The 22,311-nt window shown below is 43.2% G+C and overlaps 1 protein-coding gene across 4 annotated transcripts in view; it reads right to left on the bottom strand.

Moving 5' to 3' along the window:
- Positions 1-7,417: 7,417 nt before the first annotated feature.
- Positions 7,418-22,311, bottom strand: part of GCC1 (GRIP and coiled-coil domain containing 1) — a 103,549-nt gene continuing 88,655 nt past the window's right edge. For all 4 annotated transcript variants that reach the window (XM_085653725.1, XM_085653724.1, XM_085653722.1 and 1 more), the window contains exons 2-3: positions 12,471-13,556; positions 7,418-9,542 (exon numbers count right to left, since the gene is read on the bottom strand). In XM_085653725.1, coding sequence (XP_085509851.1) covers positions 8,241-9,542; positions 12,471-13,517 — 2,349 coding nt within the window. In that variant the 5' untranslated portion in view covers positions 13,518-13,556 and the 3' untranslated portion in view covers positions 7,418-8,240. The remainder of the gene's footprint in view (positions 9,543-12,470; positions 13,557-22,311) is intronic.

Genomic DNA, 22,311 nt, shown 5'->3' with positions numbered 1-22,311 from the left:
ATTCACCTACACAGCAGAAAATCAGAGCAAAAAGAGGCACAGCATTACAGCAGGAGCACTTAACTCGAGCCAAACCATGTTGTCACATCAAAAGTGTACTTACACTCTCCCACTCCCTAAAAACAGATCCCATCAGTTATGATACATACAGTGATACATCCGCACTCCGGCAGCAGCAGCAAATCGATGAGATGGATGACAGGCTATCGGCACAGATGGGCAAACATCTCCTGTTTAAAAAAAAGAATGAAAATGTAGAAGTGTAGGAATGTAGCCATGTGCTGCCACGAAAATAATTCTTCAAATGCATCAGTAAAAGTAGTTCCAGCCATCAAAGCTGATGAGAATGATTAATTAGGCCCCAGGATACTGATAAGAGAAACACACCGAAAAAAAGAAAATACGTTCAACCAATTGAAACAAAGGAAAGCTAAAGTGACAAGCCCATGGACAAATAAGAAGTGAATAAACAGTGAAGGCGGCATGTAAGCTCCTTTTAAGATATATTAATTACATTAGATTTCACAAGCACAGTGCAAGCGCTGTGCGGGCGAAACCTAAACAAGGGTAACCAGGAGGAGGATAAAAGTTGTTTTGCGTAGCAGGTTATGTCTGACTGTCAGCCCCCTATAAAACCTAAGGATTCTTTGCCTCTTTCTTCTTCTGACTCACATTCTGAAGAAGAGTCAGAAAAGCCTCTTTAGTAGATGATTAAGGAGATTTTCTATGGTCTGTCCAAACTTTATGCGCTGGAAGATGTGGAGAAAAAGATTCCGGAAACAGTGGTTGTGTACTGAATGGTTGCCAGTCTTGTTGGGCGTACTTCAAATCACTAAAAACTTTGAAGAACCAGATTTTTAAAAAATTGACGCTGCCATAAAAAAGATTTATGCTGGGGCACATTTATATATGAGAGCAGGCATCTACACGGCTTACACAAGCCAGTCACTTACCTCTGACATTAGGGATCTGTTTAAGGCAGTCTAGGACCAGTTTGAGCATTCAGAGTTGTTGGACGCAATCAAAATACAATATGAGATTTTAATTGGATATTGCCTTCGACGTGGTTTGTGACTCTACTTTAAGAGAAGGTGCTGACATGGCTGCCAGGAGGAATGTATTTCTTGAAGAATGCTGCATGGATGCTTCTCAAAAGCCATCTGCTCTGTGTATGCCCTTTGAGGGAGCACACTTGATTGGGGAAGAACTCAAGGACAAACGCCATCATTTTTTTTTAATAAAAAGATTTTTCTCCTTCAACACCCTGCAACACCTTCTAAGAATTCTCAAGCTTCATGGAAATCGCCTTTCGGTCAGGCTGCCAAGAAATCCCACCAGTGATATTCTGGGTTCCTCAGGAAACAAAAGAATAAGAACTATTGGAATTCTTCAGACCCAAAATCCAAGACCATGTCTCCAAATAAGAAGCAGCGGTCATGACTGGGCAGAGGGAAGGGGGCGATTAAGGCTTTTTGTTGCTGCCTGGGAAAGATCCACTTCAGATGCCTGGGCCTTGGCCGTGGTAAAGAGTGATGATATGATAGAGTTTGTCTCTCCTTCTCCAGAAACTGGAACCATAGTACTCTTTGTCCTACTGACAAAGGCAAGAAGGAAACTATGTGGGATGCGGTTCAAACTATTCTGCTGAAAAAGGCAATAACACTAGCTCCCAAAGAAGAGAAGGAAGAAGTGCGATATTCAATAGTTCAAAAATACAGAATTATTATTGACTGCAGGAAGGTCAACAAGTCCATCAGAAAAATTCCATTCAAGATGGAAACTTTCCAGAATGTTGCTCCACTCATCATGATGGAAGCTTTCCTCCTCACGGTAGATTTAGAGGATGCATATTTTCAAGTACCTCTTTTCTCATCATCAAAGGTTCCTGCAATTCTGACTGTGGGGTTATCACTTCTTATTCCAAGTACTTCCCTTCGGGATAAAATCTGCTTCGACTGTGTTCATGAAGACAGCCTCTCTTCATCTGGAAGGTTGGAAAATTTTACACTATCAACAATTGGCTGCTTTATGCTGTATCAAGTGAGGACGCTCTCAGAGGTGGACAGCGATTAGTCATTGTCCACAGGAGCGTACTTTGCTCACACATCTTCGGGAGGATCAGGTCGTGCAGGCACAAGACAAGACTTCATCAGTGCCCACTTCAGGACCGACCTGGACATGGTTTATCTACCAAAGATAGGAGCCGAAAAGTTAAAATTTGTAGTATGATAGTTTCTGGACAGCAGCTCTGCTTCACAGAGATTCTGGCTCTGTGTTCAGCGTCACATGGAGTGATGTGTCCTAGTCCTCTGGGCTTTTTTTGCATCCGAGGATGGTGATAGAGACCAGCTACTCCGATAATGAACTACTTAGATGAATCTGGAGATGAAAATTCCCGTCACATCTCAGATCAAATGAGCTTTGCTTTGGTGGCTACTTCCAGCTTTACTGGCACGGGGTTACCCCTGCATCAGGATTCATGGTTGATCATAACTGTGGACGCCATCAAACAGGGCTGAGGAGAGGACTTTTTTTTATTTTTATTTTTTTTAAAGAGTTTTATATAGTGCGAACTAGACCCGAGAATCTGCATTTCTCAATCTAGTAGCAATGAAGATGGAGTTCTGGATAGCGAATCATTTTCTATCCTCGAAGGCTATCTACATAAAACGAAACGACAATTCAGAAGCAGATCACTTGAGCATGGCGTTTTTGTCTTCTCTCAAGGTCTGGCTCTGACGTTGGTAATGTCTGCCAAGATTTGCATACATTTTGAGATTCCTCTTCTGGCTTGGATTGCCTTCCCTGTGAACAAACAAGTTCCCAAATTATTTCCCTGCTCAAGACTTGTTGGCAGTGGATGCTATGCTCTCTCTATACCATGGCCTCATCGCCAGCTTCTGTGTGCCTTTCCGCCAAGTCCACGCTTTCTCTTGAAAAATCAAGAGAGGCGATTGTGGAAATATTATTTTGCCGTGCTGGGCCTTGTTTCCTTAGTTGAGGGAAATGATGGTGGAACCGAGCTGGAGGATTCATCTTTTTCCTCCTCGGCTTCCACTATAGGCTTGTCTCCCTCTGTCACAAATGTTCTCTCTCGTTTGGAAATTGAGAAGATAGGCATCAAGAGTAGCAGAATTCCTAAACAGAGGCTACCCAGAAGTCCTGTCGTCCCTCAACACTAAAATCATACACAAAACAAAGGAATAGGTTTAAAGTCTGGGGAAATCTAAACTGTGTTTCAGCTGTGGGCTGTGACACTTTTGCAAATCTTGCAGTTCCTTCAAGCTGTCTTTGAAAAGAACTTGACAACTGGGCAATTTCAGTGCCCAATGGGCAGCCAGTAGGGCATTCAGAACTGCTGACATTATAGTACTTCAGTGGTTAGAATTCTGAGAAATTTTCCAATTCCTAAACCTTTGGTGAAACCGATGCTATCTACTTAGAATATCCCCTGGTTTTAAAAGCTTTACAAAACTGGGTGATTTGCGTCTGCATGCGACATTTATTCATGTCCTCATATGTAAAGCCAAGTTACAGCTTTGGTATACCTTATGTTTAATTACTGGAACGAGGATGTAGAGATAATGCACAGTAACCTATCAGTTATTACAACCTGCCCACCCTGTCTGTTTTCACTGGTCTTCAGAGGCTGGTTTTTGGTACATGCAGTTGGGCATACTAGCTTTATATGGTATGGGGTAGTTGGAGCCATCTTTTGAACTTCCTGTTCTTTCCCATGTCTGAGGTGGGGATCACATCATGTTAAGGACTGTAAGGAGGATGTAATGGACTAGGCATAATGAAAATTACCTGTAGGTAGCCTGGCACTACTGCTTATAAGGTGTCTGCGCCAATTACTGGCCTCACATTTGAATACCGAGGGCGGACTCGAGATGTTACCAATCCACATGATACAAGAAAGCAAGCATCACTTATTATGTGCAATCTTTTAGGTGCCATACACTGAAAGTTTAAAATTTATGTAAGGATCTGCTACAGACAAGAGAAGAATGATAGGACTGACTTGTGTTGTTTGAAATCCAAAGCCCGGATCAGTCCACAAGTTACTGATGGCATTAACAATGTGTACTCATTGTAACACTGGGTAATTACACTGGCTGTGGTTCCAGTCCGGCGCACCTTTGATGCCGAGAGCGCTACTTCAATGCCAAGTAACATTTTCTCACACAACATACAACTCCCGTACAGAGCAGAGGGCTTGAGGGTATTTAACAAAGTGCACCTGAAGGCTACAATCATCAACTGATATACATCATATGGTATGGATGAGGAGGTGTGCTATCGAAAACACATAAGGAACTAATAGCATGTGCAATGCCAATTGGAGGAAGAGGGGATTTGGGTAGAAAATATATAAATTATTTATATTGATATTTATATAGCACACCTCGACCTCAATTGTATTAGGGTGCATTGCAATGAAGCATTTGAAAGTAAGAGCTTTACATTGAGACGGAGCAAGAAAACATTAATAACTGTTAAGAACATTGGAGGCAAGCATGAGGGAGAAATCCGCTCTTTGTGATACATTATAGTAAGTATTGTTTGAATAAAAATTGCCTTTACTGTTTTCGGAAGGTAGTGAATGGTGTCAAGGTTTCAAGGGTTGAAGGACGAGCGTTTCAGGCTGAAAAGGCTGTCCCAGAAAAACGACTCCGTGAGCCACAGAAATTTTCAACTTGGCGGTTTCGAATAGGAGAGAAACTGAATTCTAAGGGAGGCCCAAATAAATAAATAAATGACAATATGTTGAGGAGTGTGCTTCTTGAACCTTCAATTGGCCATAGCATGGATCCTGGCAGCTCCCAGACAACTACAGAGTTTCTGCTGCATCCCTGCCCAAGTCTGACTGGAAGCCATAAGGGACGGGGACGGCCATAGTACCATGTTTCAGCTCATAATATCCTCCCAGGAGCAGCTGTGCACTTTATAAATCGGTCTTCATCATCATCATAATATACAGTCTCTTGGTGCTTCTTAATGGGACGAGAGCTTGTCGGACAGTTGAAGGATCTGTAATTCAAGCATTGAGCACAAATGGGTCACTTTAGCACCAAGTGTTGATAGATGTGCTTAACACAAGCCTTAAACCTTCTTTTGCTAAACAGTACAAAACAGTAGACGTACGCTCCATAAAATAATAAAGTCTGTATCAAAACTCCGTGATTAAAAGCATACTACAGTGCACTATATGTAATTAGGAATCTTAAATCAACACATATGAAGGAAGCATTTACTCTTGATTTAGGAAACATTACAAACAGGTTTCATCCTTTTCTGTTGTTACATGCATGAGAGAGAGAGAGAGAGAGAGAGAGAGAGAGAGCGCGCAAGAACGAAAGCAGAGGTAGATTTGAGAAGTCATAATTCTTGTAGTGGTCACTATTCCCATACTAATAATGTTGGGTGCTGGAGAGAGGGTGAGCTGTAGCACTACTGTGAAATCCTAACTAATGATCAATTTATTTTTGCAGTCAAATACTGCTCATAAAGTATTGGAACCCTTCTTCTGCACTTCTCATGCTTTTTGGCAATCATAGTATTAATACAGCGTCAGAAAGATTGTGCCAGTATTTTGTTCTATGTCAATTCCGGATCAGAATCAGTCATAAAACAAGGTGCACATTTAGAAGGTTCAACCAAACCCACTCTAATATTGTAGGTTCTCACAGAATACCCCTCAACATATTGGCACTTGTGCGTGTCCTTCACTTGGCACAGCTGCTAGGCTTCCCAAGCAGGCTGCTGCTGCTGACTTCAGGGCACATGGTTCCCAGTCTAATACTGATAAAGGGGGCAAGGGGCACACCCCACACAGTCAATGGGAAATCCTCAAGTAATTTGTATTTCCTTTTTGCAGTAAAAACACTGCTCAATACGTACTAGACATTTTACAAATATTTCATGACATTTTTGCTGGATTTGGAGTAGGGCTACGTGCTTGAGCAGGGGTCTCCCACATTTTCTGTAATAAGAGCTACTTATGTTAAATGAAAATCACCTCGAGCTACTGATACTATTAGTGCTGTAAAACGGACTACATCAGACAGGGTTACATTAGGGGCCACCATAAGCAAGATCACCAGTAGTGATCATCTCACAGCTGCCAGCAGTATTATTAACAAAAGGCTTTATCAACATGGAAGGCCTCTACTCAGCTAATACAGAACAGCCAAAACGTCAATGCCCCTAGCACCAAGGAAATAATATGAGTAATAAGCCTCCCCAATGCTGCATGATGTATTACTCAAATATCAGCTTCAAATATATTTTGGAAATTCAACCATTTTTCTTTAAACACCACCTTATGAGTTTTGAAAATACACACATTGTTTTCTCGAACATGTTTTTCAATTTTGATATACACACATTAATTCAACAAAGCAAAACAAAAGTTTATAATTTCGTACACTGAGCTACACACTTGTGAGCTACTTACAGGTAGCTGGAGAGCTACCAGTAGCTCACGAGCTACTGATGAGAGATCCCAGTGCTAGAGGAAAGCTTGAAGTGTTGCTACATTTGCAGCACTTCTTGTGTTTGAGTATGGAAACCTTGCACTCTTGCTGTTCCCGATGTCCATGTACTGTGTGAGACAGATTAACATTGCTACTACCCAAGGAAGGCTGCACCTCTAATTATTAGGCAATGCCAGATGTGCATGTACGGGAGGTTTGCACTGCTCCTGCCCAGGCTGCACACGGTTTGTGTTTGAGAGAAGTTTGCATGACTTCTCAATCAATCAGGATTTATAAAGTGCAGCAAATCACCCGGTGCTTGCAGGCCCCGAAGGCTTATTCGAACAGCCAGCTCTTGAGAGCCATTCAGAATTCTGGAAGTGAGGTGATGTTCCAGAGGTACGTGCGGAGGCTGTTCCCGGTCTTTGCTGCGATATTGGAGAAGAAGCGTTCTCCACTTCTGCTTCGGTAGATGCTGGGAGTATGGCCAAGTGAAAGGGAGGCGGAACTACTACACATGTTGTACCCATTCTGTGAAAATGTTATACTGCTATTCCAGGAGTTCTACATATCGTATCCTGGCGAAAACGGTCTCCAGGGAGAGCCCTGCACTGCTTATGCTTGTGGGGATAAGGGGCATGGGCGAGGGACGGGTGTGTGAGCGTGCACTTTTGCTGGCTTTACTGTACCTTTTTTGTGTGGTCAGTGCACTGGTGACATGCATTTTATTAAACAATCGCCAACAAAAGCCAGGTTTGTTGTGCTTATTTCTATACTGTGTCTATTCTGTCACATGAGTAGTACCTTTGTACTGCATAAAGGTCCTTATGTATATACACATAATAATACGTTCCTGCAAATGTTGCTGAGAAATATGAAACACCAGAATGAAAAGGTTGAAAAGTTAAAACGTAAATAAAAGAGGGCAAAGTGGACTTATAATACACTGTACACCGGCTTTATATATGTGACAGAGACATACAGCATATACTTTGAAGAATTACTACTGTTTGGATAAAAATGCCTTTTATTAACACTTCAATCCAATGGTCTGCCTCTGCAGAGTTGGCCAAAACTTGGTGTAGCTTTCCCCAGTTTCTTAGATGAAACTATAAAGAACGGCTTCAGGGAAAATGGGTTAAAAGTTCTGGTTATAGGAAACACTAAAACTCACAAATCTTGCCCCGGTAATAAATCAAAACAAATTAAATGTTTAACTCAAGAATTCAGGACAAAGAAGAACCCAAAACCAAAAAGTTATACCTGCAAGCTCCCTGCCATGGGAGGGAATATTGGCGAGTGAGTCTCCCACATTACCTTAAGCATCAATCATTTCACATTGCTAACAAATATGACTGCAGCTGTGAAAAAGATGCAAATCTGCTTTGGCTTGTCAAACACTGCCATGTGACCTTAGGCTGAAACTTAAAACTACTAAATTGAAGAGGTAAGGAACAATGAGCAGACAATATCAATAAAACACCACTTTTACAATACTGAGGGTTTGCTAATATCCAATATTGTAAACGACCCTGATTTCTTTGGGAGCAAGCAATTAACTCCTGGTCCCGATCTGTGGATATCAAAGCACACTGTGCCTCATCACTTTCATACAAAGAGCAATCATTTACAAAAAATCTACGTATTTACAAACGCTAGACATTGTGTGTGGCATCCTGCATTAAGGGTTTGTCTTACACTGGCTGTGAGGGGTCAGGCGTTATGGGCATCCCCAGGCCGCATGGGAGCCACAGTCTAGCCTCATCTTTTCCCCGATGGCCACCAGCTGCCACTACTCTGATGTTTCATCACAACCCGTTTCTCCTCTGGGCTGAAATGCAAGATAGTCAATATGGCGGAGAGCGTCTGCTGGCGCCCGAGCAGGTCAGGCAGGGTCAGGAAGCGGTACACAATGTTCTTGAGATACTCCAAGTTGGCTCCATCTCGCCCTTTGTCCCGCAGGTCCTTCTGAAGGAGGGCCTGCAGGGCGGAGACCTGGTCCTTGTGCTGCTCTACCTCCACAAGCAGCTTATCCTGAAGTTGGTGCACCTCCACCTCAAGTCTGTGCTTTTGTTTGCGCAAAGCTCCTATTTCCACTTCTTTTCGGGAAAGCTGCTCAACATAGAGGAGGAATGTTGGTTCATTGGCACTGTGTAAGTGCAATGCCTGGGGAAGGCCATCCTGGGAAGAAAAGTCTGTGTTGTTGTTAGGGATTCTCTCACCTGTGGAAGCCGTTAACATCTTGGTGCCTGGAAAGGCGTAGGACATAGCAGTGGATCTCAACTGCTCCAACTCCTGATCCTTTTCCGACAGAAGGGCCATTACGCGGTCTCTTTGCTTGTGCATCTCTTCATCCAGCATGGCAGTCTTCTCTCGATACTCCTGCAGGCATTTCTCCAGTTCCTGTTTGTGGAGGAGTGCCAAGTGGACCATCTCCTGCTTCTTGGCTTCCAATTCCCCTGCATGCTGCCTCTCCAGCTCATCGCAAGTCAGCCGCAGGGCAATGTACTTTTCCTTGAGCTCTGCCACCTGCTCCTGAGCCTCCTCCAGCTCCTTGGCAAGGTTGCTATCCTTAGTGTTTTTGTTTTTGAGAACCACCTGTGCCCTCATTTTATACCTCTCAAACTCCTCCTTAAGCTGCTTCAGCTCTTGTTGGTAGTACAGAGCAGTGGCTTTCTCTCCGTCAGTTGCATCGTTTTTTGCTAGCTCGATTTCACAGAGCTTTTCTATGTCTAGGGTCTGTGGGCTCTTTTTGGCTGCCAACTGCAGTAACCTTTTCAGCCTTTCCATTTTGTCCTTCAAAACATTGATATCCAAGCTTGGCTCCTCCATGTTCATATCTGCCAAAGACCTGCTGGACGCAGCGATGGCCAGAGTTTTGTTCTCCATGTCGAGCTGCACAATGCGGTCCCTTAGTTTTTGAATGGTAGCCTGGTCCTTCTGCTTTGCTTTCTCATAGGTGCCAAGGAGTTCAGAGACTTCAGAGACTTGAGACTCCAGGCTGGCCACCCGCTGCTCCTCCATCTGGGAATAAAGGCGAAGCTGCTCTTCCACCTGAGCGGTCTGAAATGACATGGCAAAAACAGGTCAAACACACAACTTAAACAGACCCTAAAAATGGCAACCAATCACGGAATCACAAGGTTTTAGGGGCATAATCAGAAAATCATTATGTTTAAAATGTATGTGGCTGAGGAAGTGAGATGTGACCTGCTAGGAGCACCAAAAGCACAAATAGCAGTCTGACTAACAAAGAGCGCTGACCTACGAACCAATCTGTACTTAATGCCCAGAAGAGGTGTTAGATTGTGAACACAGTCTAACACAAACCAAAGGCTCTTTTTACACCATGCTTACATTGGAATGAGGCAAGTGGTGTTCTGGATGTTATATGAATGAGAAACTTCTGTAGTATAAATCTGTAAAGTTATTTGTCTTTATGAGTGGAGCTTCTGGAGGGATGAGTGGTTGTAGAACTGTAATAGTTTTTAGGCTGAACTAAAGCACGCTATGAACAAATCAAAATGGTCATAAAAAAAAAGAAATATATATATATATATATATATATATATATATATATATAATTTTTGTTTTCGTTTCCATATAGTATAAAAGCAATTATAAATGTTAAAAAAGAATACACTGCGTTTTAGGACTGCAACATGCAAACGGAAAAATAATGAAAATGAAAGTTAGAACATGGCACATCCTGTAAACAAATAGGAGGAATTTTGAAATGTATTTTGCACCCAGCAATGAAAGTTTTGAAACCTGTAAGCTCCTTTTTAAAACTCACTGAGGCTGAAAATTAACTGAACAGCTAGTTTTGGAGAAGACGGATTAGAAAAAGTGGACCATGAAGATAACAGTCATTTAATGATGCAATGCTGCAGTCGAAACGTCAGTGAAACATGACATTTGTTCCTTAAAGAGCATTTCGAAAATGGGTTGGGTATAAATCTAGTAGAGACAAGATCTAGGAGGTAAAACGAACGTTAACAGAGAAGATGTCGATTCAGGAAAGAAAGTGTTTTGTTCTGGATAACTGAAGACAAAAAGTGACTGTCCATATGACACTCAGACGATAAACAGAAACATGCATGTGCAGAATGAGTAAAAAGAGGGTCAAAAGAAGTCGATTTTCGCACCTAGTAGTGAATTTGTTGGTAACTAGTGACATGCTGGACTCAGGGATTGACAAAACTAATGAGACAAGTTCAACGGTACAGATAAAAAGCTACCTATAGATTTAATTGATAATTATCTGGCTCATTCTAGGTGATCTCCATCACAGTCTATCATCACATGGTTACAAAACACCCTGCTTTTAAGAATGGGACATCATTTTGGTTATAGCGGAAGGTATGATTAAAGAGTTGCTGATAAAGTGTTTAACGGATAGGTGTATTTAAGAACAAACATGTGCATACAATAAGACGTGACTGCGTGTGAGAAGGAACAGGTATTCCCTACTTTATCTTCCATTCATGTAATGAATAGTGGAAAGTTTGATTTAAATAAATGTAAGGAACTGCCTTTTTCTCATGTAATTAATAATGCCATCTGTGGTTCACCCAGTTTAATTGAGCATCTGTCCCAACGTTCTGTATGATAAAGTAGCCTTTATTCGCAATTACATTTCTTACGCGTATTAACCATCGCATACTGCTCCTTAATTAGCAGGTTTTTGAGCCACTTACATCAAGCTCTTTTAAGCATACTTAAATCCAATTCGACAAAAGGCTTTACACTTCATACAGTGGCACTACATTTCAGTCACCTATTGACATACCAGTGAGCACAGTAGGTCTGAACATAGTTAAAACATGCAATTGTGAAGCCAGCTCTTAATAGCCCCCGCTGACCTATGAGAACCTTTAAACTTTCAGACCATCTTTGGTCTTGTCACAGCTAAAACTCTGGGGAAACTCTTCACTGCTTAAACTCAGTTTTATGTTGAGTTTTCTAAATGCTTAGATGATACCCGATTCGTCTTTAACCTTGAAATACGATTTATCTACTTATCGAGGTGCTGGCTAAAGGTAGAGGAAAATGTTAAGAATCTCAATTTTGGAAAAGCAGGAGAAAATATTTCCACCCCTCTCACTTGAACATTAACAGTGCAATTAAAACCTGGATGTTAAAAGCCAGGCGCAAAACATCTTGCCACAAGTACGTGTGCCCTTTAATCCCTATAGACTATTTCATGCTAAAATTCCGATAGTAAACAATTGTCCATTAACGCATAAATATCCCATATTTTACAACTTGCCTTGACAAAAAAGGATGAAGGTGCAATTTATGTTCAATTTCTGAAAGGAGTTTATGCGCACACAAGGGAAATACCATTTAAACACGAGACCGATAGATACTTCTAAATGTTGACTGGGAAATCTTTGGCCAATTAAGGAGAATCGGTCCTTATTACTGCCTTATCTTTTAAAAGGTGCTATCCACTTAATACACTTACCACCTTATTCTATCTTTTTCGTGCCTGATTCAACTGATCAGCACAATATAATTTACATTAAAAAAATGAAAGGGGAAAATACCCATCGCAATGTCTACATATCCTGCTATGAACGAGAATCAGCACACCACCAAAACAGGTATTTGAGTAAAACTCAAGGAATTGCCCCAAAGGAGCGCTTCACAGCCTTTAGGAGCCAGCCGCCTATTAAGTATTTCCTGGAGGGAAATGGATTCAGCATATAGTGATTTGCCACAGATCTGAAGAGTATTTGGCAAGTCCTCTTTTCAGGTCACTGAACCTATTCGTTTTGGAGAAAAAACAGATCACCCTTTTAAATACTAAATAAGAAGATGGGTTGAAGGGCTGGAATATTTTGGGAAAGGCAGTGTGGTAGGTCAAGCACAGGACGTGAATGCAAAAAAACAACACACAAAAAAAATCACATTTATGAAGCTTAAAGAGGAAGCTCCCAACTACTTGATCTGCGAAAAACTCCAAACCACCGAGGAGCACAGTACCTTCAGCATCTCCTGCTGCAGCTGTGACTGCAGGTGAGTCTTTATGTTGGCCATTTCCTTTTCCATTTCGTGTAGCTGAGGGTCAGGTTTGTCTCGCTCATCCTGGATGGTTTGCAGTTCCTTTGTTCGCTGTTCTAGCTCACGGTTTAGGTGAGTCACCTGCAGCTCATACTCTCCGACCCGCTCTGCTAGGTTCATCCTCCCAGCCAGACACCCCCTCATGTCCTCAAGCTTTAGCTCCACATCTTGCCGCTGCGCTCGCTCTTGCTGCAAAAGCTTCTGAAGCTCTCGGAGCATGACAGCATGGTCGTTCTGTTCCTGGGCCCGGTCATGCTGCTGTGTGATGAGTCGAGCTTTGGTCTCCGCAAGCTGGTCTTGGGCACTCTTCAGCTCTTCCTCAAACCACCTTTGATTTTCGGAGGCCTGCTGGTTTAGGTCATCCATCTCCTGCTTGGTTTTCCTCTTGTCAGCCTGGTAGGAAGCTTCCATGCGGGACTTTTCCTGAGTCACTGTGGATAAGGCATTTGTCAAAGTTACCAACTGAGTCTTCATTTGAAGGACTTTCTTGTCCACTTCACTGACAACAGTGGACCCACCTTCCCCACTTCCTATGCTGATTCCACTTTCTGAGCCACTTGCTTCTTCTGGTTTTGGTAGAGGCGACCCACTGGCGACAGAAGCATCAGCGCCTAGACGATCCTCCTCTGCCAGCTCCCCCTTGATGCTAGATAGGCTAGCAGTGGTGTCCACACTTGCAGCTGTTCCAACACTGTCCTCACTGTGCAAGGAGCATCCATCATCGCCAGCATCTCCCTGGGAGGTGGCACCACCACTGCCTGCACTGTCCAAACTTGCTTCAGCCTGGTGGGTCACAGACAACACCTTCAAGCTGGCCTCCAATGCTTCTTTCTCCTTTAGAAGACTCTTGTAGGCCCGAACAACATCTTTCAAGCGAACCTGGTACTGAAGCAGCTGTTTCTTCTGATTTTCAATAGTCTCCAACAGTTCCTTCTTTCCACCTCCAAAATTCATGCCAAATTTCTCCATGGCCCACTGTCGAGGGCTAGTGTGCACTTCTCATGGTACCTAAAACGAAGCGAGGGAACTGTTACTCACTGAAATAGGACAGCTCTTTCAGTTGTAGTGATGCTTTGTCACGGAATAAACATATAACAATTAGTCTGAATACAGCATTTTACTATCCAGCTATTGAACACCAGCAGAGCTCTCAGTGATCAATACACTCAGTCACAACTTCTCTCACAGGCTAGATACTCCCAGTCATCAGAGATGCATGCCCATTCCCCTAACCGAATTCATCACAATGACAATGTTTATTCCACTTATTCTTTTTCAGGCAGGCAGTTCACCCACCATCACCTCACGCAAAACTCGGACTTCTTAAACCCAGTATTCTGCACTCTGCTGCACCAAAGTCACTTCTGGCAGTCTAGAGCCTATGGCACACAGCAATGCATCCAGAATTATAGTGCCTCCTCGCCTTTGAACTTGCCTCTGCCTTACTTGGAAGGATCCCTCATCCTGGTCAGCACGAAAATACTATAACCTGTTCTTGAAGATGAAGTGAACTAACAGGTCGAAACGTCATCGACTGCCCAGCGCAATCTTTGGCGCATCTCCATGGTTCACCTAAATTGTCTCACCACCTTCAATTTCTGTAATTTACCATTTCCGAACCAAAATCTCTTGTAAATATTGTCACTTTTGTTTGTTCTGCGCCGCCTTTCGCTGTGTCACTTGCGCCGTTCACCTTTTCACAAGCACAGATGTCCACAAGTGACCAGTGCTGGTATCCGTGGGTTAATTATCGGAATGGAGTGTGCGTTAAGATAAGGGAGTCGAGCCCGCCATCTCAGGCTGTCCGATGCCCATCTCACACAGTCCGCCGTAGTGGCTGTTATGCGTAAATGTCTATATGGATAGTATAGCCAATTCTGCCTCCGCTCCCACATGCGGTTGAAATTTAATGGGATATATCCTATAGTGGACGTATTGAGCCCGAGTGCATACTGCATATAGGGTCATGGATGGAGCATTTAATCCACCCTGGCGTAGAGGTAGGGTAAGAATTTTCCACACTATCCTGGGTTGTGTTACGGCCCATGCAAGTGTTATTAATAGTGATCTTAATCGTTGTAGGAATTTGGAGGGTAGGGGCAGCGGTAGATTAACAAAACAATACAGGGGTTTGGGCAGAACCACTATCTTAACCAGAAGGCAGTCTTTACTGACTGCACACCCAACTGCAATTACATTAGTTGAATTACACCTCAACTTGATGTGGGTTTTGCCGCAGTATTAGGAAAGGTTCAATGAAGAATCATATCCATGGCTCAATGTTTATCTCTCCCACTTCAGAGGTTTCCTAGGTCTTGTACCTGTGCTGGTGGCCATGCCACATCAAAAGCCCAGTTGAGCCAATGGAGAGGAGTGGAGACCTTCAGAGCCCTGGAAAGTGCCAGCAAAATGTCAGGAATGGAATCTTGAATGGCATAGAATGGAAGGCCAGGAAAGCCAAGTCGTGACAGCAAGCATTGCAAATGGTGATGAGTGGCCAATTTAGAAATGTTCATTATCCTCCTCAGTGTCCGTTGATGTGCTTGAATGTTAGCTTTTGCTACATCTCCCATCGGCTGCTAGGTGGCCTCAATCGTGGCCAAACTCCAGTAACATGGGTTGCACTTTGTTGATGTGTTCCCCACCAGGGCTCATCTCCCTGCACAACTCCCAATTGACTGGTGTTGATGTGGTGGTCCCTCTCCCTTGGGCAGTTTTCCACCAGCTGGGGGACCAGGCATGGGAGGTAGGCCGCAAAACACCGATTAGCCCCAGAGTCTGAAGCCTGCGGGGTTGACCATCTTAGAGTCCCTGAAAGTCTCCTTAGAGGAGTGTTTGAAAGGGACACCTTGAGCTGCAGTCCAGAGGTTCCTTGTTGACTGTCCACAGGTTCTCCAACAGAGTGCTACTGTCAGAACTTACCGACAGTCATTGCGGCCAGTCTAACATGGTGGACACCAATGTTGGGTTAGTAAATTAAAATATTTAAACAGCTAAAAAATAAAAATTAAAAAAAAGTAATGTGAAAAGGCTTCTAGTGGCCAGGTAGCGTTTTGCAGCTGCTGCACCTACTTAACATACCATAACATTACAGGTATTTGTAAAGCACACGTTTACCACAATGGGCATCTTGGCGCCGAATAAAAGATGTTTATTGTTACTCAACTTAATGGTACTCATTTTATTGACCTCTCAAGGTTGAAAGGCTGAGTGGACCTGTCAGGATTTGAACCTGTGACCAGGAGGTCAAGCGCAAGCCCCTACAGTGGACGTATTAGTCCACTAAGCCACCTGAGTCGTTTAAAAAAACAATATTAAAAAACATTCACATGGGGATGAGTGGCCAGCATCAAACAGTAGTGGTAAGGCAGAGAAAAAGAGCGTCAACGCGGTGGGGGGGGGGGATGGGGGGGGGGGGGGGGGGAGTATGCTGTAAAATATGATGGGATGGGAAGCAACACAGAGAGGAAGGGGGTGATCTGAAGAGGAAAGCACAACCAAAGGCGATGATGGACGGAGTGTTGAACATTGCAAGCACTCAACTGATCTGGGTTTAATCCATCATCATTCTTTAGCTCACTCCGCCACCCCAGTTCAGACATGGCCATATGCAAATCAGTCTGACCCGTGCCTCATAGGAACAGTACAGCCCAAACTGCCAAGCCATGTCTTCCTGGACCGGAAACAAGCATCCTGGGACCGGTTTCTGGCTAATCAGCCGGGTTAGCTTGAATCCAGTCGCAAAGTGAGCAAGAAACCCACATCTGAGCATACCCTGCCAACTTAGGGCGAACAAAGCAAAACCAAAGGGGATGATGGATGGAGTGTTGAACATTGCAAGCACTCACCCACAGTCAACTGATCTGGGTTTAATCCATCATCATTGTTTAGCTCAGTCCGCCACCACAGTTCAGACATGGCCATATGCAAATCAGTCTGACCCTGTGCCTCATGGGAACAGTCCAGCCCGAACTGCCAAGCCATGTCTTTACTGGACCGGAAACAAGCATTCTGAGATCGGATTCTGGCTAATCAGCCGTCATCAGCCAGGCTAGCTTGAATCCAGTGGCAAAGTGAGCAAGGGACCCAGGTCTTGGCATACCCTGCCAACTTAGGGCGAACAAAGCAAAACCAAAGGGGATGATGAATGTATGACATTGTTCTGCATTCTGTCCATCAACTGTTGTTTTTGCATTTACCACCCAGAGTGGGACGGGTATGCCCAGACATGGATCCTGTGCTCTCCATGCCACTGGAATCAAGCTATCCTGGCTGAAGAGGGGTGAAACCCCGAAACCGGTTCTAGGATGCTTGTTTCCAGTCCAGGGAGGACCCGGCTTGGCAGTTCGGGCTGGACTGTTACCATGAGGCACAGGGTCCAGACTGATTTGCATATGGCTGGGTTCAAACTGGAATGGCATGGTGAGCAAAAACGATGGATTTAGGCCCAGTTCTCTGTACTGAGGTGATTGTATGACATTGTTCTGCATTCTGTCCATCAACTGTTGTTTTTGCTGAAGAGGAAAGCAGCACAAAGAGGAGAGAGCAAGGAAACAAGCATTGGAAAAGACAATAGGTCTCTTGTAGGACAGAGTGGGCAGTGGCAGCACCATTTAGATGTTTTAACAGGGGGCAACTTTACGCCCCATGTAACCTTCCACAAAATGCTATGACTTCAGCAAAAGCCCAACAAGCCAGCGGCAAGTTCAACAGCCAATAGCAGAAGGGACTCCCCAAAGCTCGCACTTGTTCTGTGTGTATGATTTTGTGTGTATTTAAAAGGTATGCAAGTGTGTATATGTATGTATGGGTGCATCAGTAAAGTGAGGTTGTCTGTAGGTTAGACGTAAAAACATTAATCACGCTAGACCCGCAACTCTCCTTGTATGTCCAAGGAAAGGTAGGCATTAATTGTAAGGCTCAGAGACCAAAGAGCCACACTTCCCTATTGCTGGAGGCCTCTTTCTTCTCTTGCGTTCCCCTGCTGTGTTGCTTGGAGGTATCCATCTAAAGCACTGCTCATGAACTTATCCCTGGAGTGTTGACCACTATGGGGTTACCCAAATGCTCTATTATCTAGCCCTGGCTCTGGGAAGGTCTTACTAGTATGATATAGCATGGGGGGGGGGGGTCAAAATAAAACGACTGCCTTTTTCAATAATGTCTAACTTCACAAGACTCTGGAATACACAAGTGTAGCCTAACCTGGCCTAATGTAGGATTCCCTATTCCATTCCCCATGTCATTGTTTCCACCTACTCCACCTTGTAAAAGGAATATACAGCAATACTGGACTTCCCCTTTTACTCCCCTCATTGCATCTCTGCAGCGTAATCTGATCATAGTAGGAAGCAATACCCAGACACACATGGGGTCATTGAAAAACATACACTTAAGCTCACCCACTTATTTACACACCTGTAAAAAATATGATTGTGACAAAATGCTTGCATAAATACTCATTCACATATGCTCACAAAAACTAAAATACATTTAATGAGCAGACTTAAGAGGGTACATATGCCATACATATATTTAATATGAAACTTGTATGCCTTATTGCCATGTTGCTGAGCATTTAGTGTAAAAGTGAATATAGCCGTCGGCGGGTGTATGTAGGAGTAAAGTGGATTGGAAGAAAGTGAAAGTAGGTAGGAATACGAATTTGTAGGAGTAAGAGAAAGTAGGAGACGGAGACGGAGACGGTGACTGTAGGTATGTGTAAGCAAAACAAAGAATAAGTAAAAGTAAGAGTAGGATTTAGGAAGAGTATTAGTAGTGTAAGTTGAAGTAAGAGCAGGAGTAATAGTTGTAGGTTTAACTAAGATTATGTATGAGCAAGTAGGACTAGGGCTAAGTAAGAAAGGCAGCAAGTAGGAGCATGAGTAAAAGTAGAAGTAGGGAGGAGTGAGCTGGAGAAGGCAAGAATGAATAGGTGAAGCTAACAGAAGGCATAAGTAGGAGGATATTTAGGATAAAAAGTAGGGATACTCGGAGCAAGGGTAGAAATTAGTTTAGGATTACAGTCTGAGTAGGTAGGAATAAAAGTAGCAATAAGTAGGAGCAAGAGTAGGAGTATATAGGATTACACAGGATTTAGAAGAAGTAAGATTAGGATTAGATAGCAGTAAGAGTAGGAGTAGGAAGGAGTGGAGGTAAGATTTGCAGTAGGAGCAAGGATAAGTATAAAAACAGGAGCAGGTGTAAGATTAGGAGCAAGTAAAATAGATGCAAGTAAGATTAGGCATATGTGCGAGTAAGAGTAGGATACGATTAAGCAGGAGTAGGTAGCAGAAAATAACAGGCAGAAGTAAAAAGTATTAGTAAGATGAGGAACAAGGCAGCAGGAGTAAGCAAACGTATATAGGAATAAGAAGGAGTACGACGAGGAGCAAGTAGGGTTAAGAGTAGCTGTAGGTATAAGTGTAAGTAAGTAAGAGTAAAAGTAGGACTAAGAATGTGTGTAGAAGTAGACATATGTATAGGAGTAATTAAGGCTAATACTAGAAGTCGTTATTAGTAGGACTAAGCAGAAGTAACAGCGATAGCAGTAAATGGGTGTAGGTCAGTGTAGGTAGGAGTAAGTAAGACTAAGTAGCAATAAAAGAATAAAGCATAAGTGAAAGTAAGAGGGCAAGTAGGAATAAGTAGTAGTATGCAGGGAATAGTAGAAGAGTAGGAGAAAGTAGTCCAGTGAGCAGAGGCGGAAATCACTTTATTGCACAGGGAGGCTTAGAGAGGACAAAAGCTGCTGGAACTTGTAAAGGCTTGGGATGCATTAATATCTACAATAAAGGTTTACAGGAGGGGTTGCCTGCGGCTCCTGGGGCATTACCTATTGGGAATCCGGCAGAAAGGTGAACAGAATATGGTAGGAACTCTTCAAATTGACTATTATGACAGACCCAATTTCTCATGACTGTATTGCAGAGAGCTTTGACACCCCCTGATGCCACTCTTCTTTGCTCTCCATCTCCCCTTCCCCCTTTCCCCCTCCTTCCTTGCAAGTTTAATAGCTGTGATCTTAAATCCAATAAGCACTGTATGAGTTTGGTCACACCTACTTAAACACAAATGTCTTACGAATGCCTGTAGTGTGTAGGGCTAGGGGGCTGGACATTATATTTTGCTATTTATGTTTTTTTACATATGAAACTATGTACTTATGTCCACTGTATTGAGAGTTTGGTTCTGAAACTCAATAAAATATGTTTAACAAAAGAGTAAGAGTAAGTAGACCTAAAAATAGAAATGAGAGTATTTAGGCACTAAGAGTGAGTTAAAAAGAAATGGTAGAGTACGAGTAAGAATGGGCATAAAAGGAAGTAGCAGAAGTAAGATTAGGACTATGTAGTTGTAGGAGCACATAGGTTGGTGGCAGCTGGAGTATGTAGGAGTAAGAGTATGTAGGAGCAAGAATAGACACAAATGTGAGTGACAAGAGCAATACCAGGGGGAATGGTAAATATAGCATTAAGAGTATGAGCAAGAGGAGGAGGAGTAAGCAGGAGCAATAGTAGAAGTGGGAGAAATGATGAAGGAGAACATAGGGGTATGAGTAAGAGGACTAAAAGTAAGGAGGAGGAAGTAGAGTAAGTACGATAATAAGGAGTCAGTAGAAGCCATAGTAATTACAAGTATTATAAGGGGTAAGAGTAGGCATAAATAGGAGGGAGAGTGGGTGGCAGTAGAACTGCATGTAAGGTTAATGTAAGTAAGAACGAAAGAAAGAGATAAAGGGAAGAAAAGAATGATGAGAAGGGAGCAAATCCTTTCATCTTATTTTAGGAAACCAGTGCTAATAAAGCCTGAAATGCTTTTCATTTCATGACCAGAGCAAACGAAATGTAAGAGCCATTCATTAAACACTGTAACATGCTTCAGTTGGCTAGAGTTCAGTACTATATGTTTTTATAGCACATAAGAGTATGCATTAGCCGATTCATGTTTAAATAAAAAGTTATGCACTGACCCATGGGAACCACCCTCCCTAATGACCAGGTTGTCCATACTTTAGGAGGGATATAGAAGGCTCGATTACTGAATCTGGTCTTCCGTATGCGTGGGATTTGTGCAAGTAGGAGTCCAGACAAGTGGAGGTGTCTGGAAGATTTGTGAAAGCAGATGCGACTGTTGAGGTATGTGGAGTAAGCGTTACATAGTGCCTTGAAAGTGGGGGTATAGAGTTTGAATTGAGTTAGTTTGTGAATGGTGAGCCAGTAGTGCTCCTTCAGGTGTGGTGTGATGTAATGGGAGTGCGGCGTGGGAGGGGGAGAGTGATTCTGGCAGCAGAGTTGTGAATGGTCTCCAGCCTTCTGGTGAGTTTTTGTTGATCCCGTAGTCTAGTATGCTTGTGACCAGGGCATGCATGATGATTTTGCAGGTGCGGACTAGGAGCCATTTGAAAATTTTCCTAAACATCTTCAGGATATGAAAGTGTGAGGCGGTTACGCTATTGACTTGGGCAGTAATGTCAAGTTTGCAGTTGATGATCATCACAAGGTTCTTGGTGTAGTTGGTAGGGGTGGGTGCTGGTGCTAGCTCTCTTGGCCACCAGGTGGCGTCCCATGGTGATGCTCTCTTCCCAAAGATCAAGATTTTGGTCTTGTTGGTGTTCAGCTTTAGACAGCTGGTCTCCATCCATTGGGCGATTTCAGTCATGCAGGCATTGGACTTGATCCATGTACTGGGTGTTTTGTACATAAGGGAGAGAATGAGATGTTTGCCGTTGGCATAGGAAAGGATGCTGATGTGGTGAACCTGGATGATGCTGTCTAGAGGGATCAAATAGGAGTTGTACACTGTCAGACTCAGGGAGGATCCTTGTGGACCTCCACAGAATAGGTCATGAGCGTCTGAGGTGTATGGTGCCAGGCTGACTGGGTCCTTCCAGTCAGAAAGGAGTAGATCCATTTAAGTGTGTCCTTGGTTCCAATGTTGTATAGGTGTTGGATGAGGATAGGATGGGAGAAAGTGTCAAACACTGCAGTGATGGACAGAAGGAGATGGGCTGCTGTGCCTCTTTTGCCCAGAGTCATGCAGATGTCATCCGTGACAGCGACCGGTGCAATTTCAGTGCTGTGGTTAGGTCTGAAGCCAGACTGAGTTGTGTAGAGGAGTTGGTGGTCATGGAGGTATTTGACGAGGAATCTATTGATGATTTTTCTTTAAGGCATTGGTCAAGAAAGGTAGCAGTGAGATCGGTCTGTAGTTGGCAAGCGTAGGAGGGCCCACAGAGGTTTTTCTTCACCAAAGGGAGTACAGTTGCAAATTTCCAAGCATCTGAGGAGGTCACAGAAGAGGTGGAGGCCTTCAGAATGGGTGTGAGCATGGTGCTGATGGGTTGCAGTCCACTGAAGAAGGCGTTGTGGGGACAGGGATTTGATGGGATTTTGAATGGATAGGCTTCATTTTTTTATTTCTTTAGTTGCATTTTTGATATATACAAATAAAACATCCACAGGATATACATTACAGATTGTGTGTCAAGTTTTGGCATGCGTACGATGTTTTACATTAATACAGGCTTAACAGTTTTGATACATTACTGTTACTGGGTAGTTTTTGAATGCTTGAGATATTGAGGTCTGACACAGTGAGATTGTAAATAACGAAAATAGAGAGGCATTGCACGATCCTGTAGTATCATTAAAGCATAGCAAGCATACCTGGCAATAAAGGTCATTAGGTTTCACTGAGCCTGTTTTGCCCATACTTTGTGGATTGAAACAATGCAGTGCTAACATGAATTGAAAATAAATCA

Source organism: Triturus cristatus, chromosome 4_1 (assembly GCF_964204655.1).
Source record: "Triturus cristatus chromosome 4_1, aTriCri1.1, whole genome shotgun sequence".
Classification (NCBI taxonomy): domain Eukaryota; kingdom Metazoa; phylum Chordata; class Amphibia; order Caudata; family Salamandridae; genus Triturus; species Triturus cristatus.
Note: the sequence above shows the minus strand (reverse complement) of the source record. Positions and strands in the feature narration are given on the sequence as shown.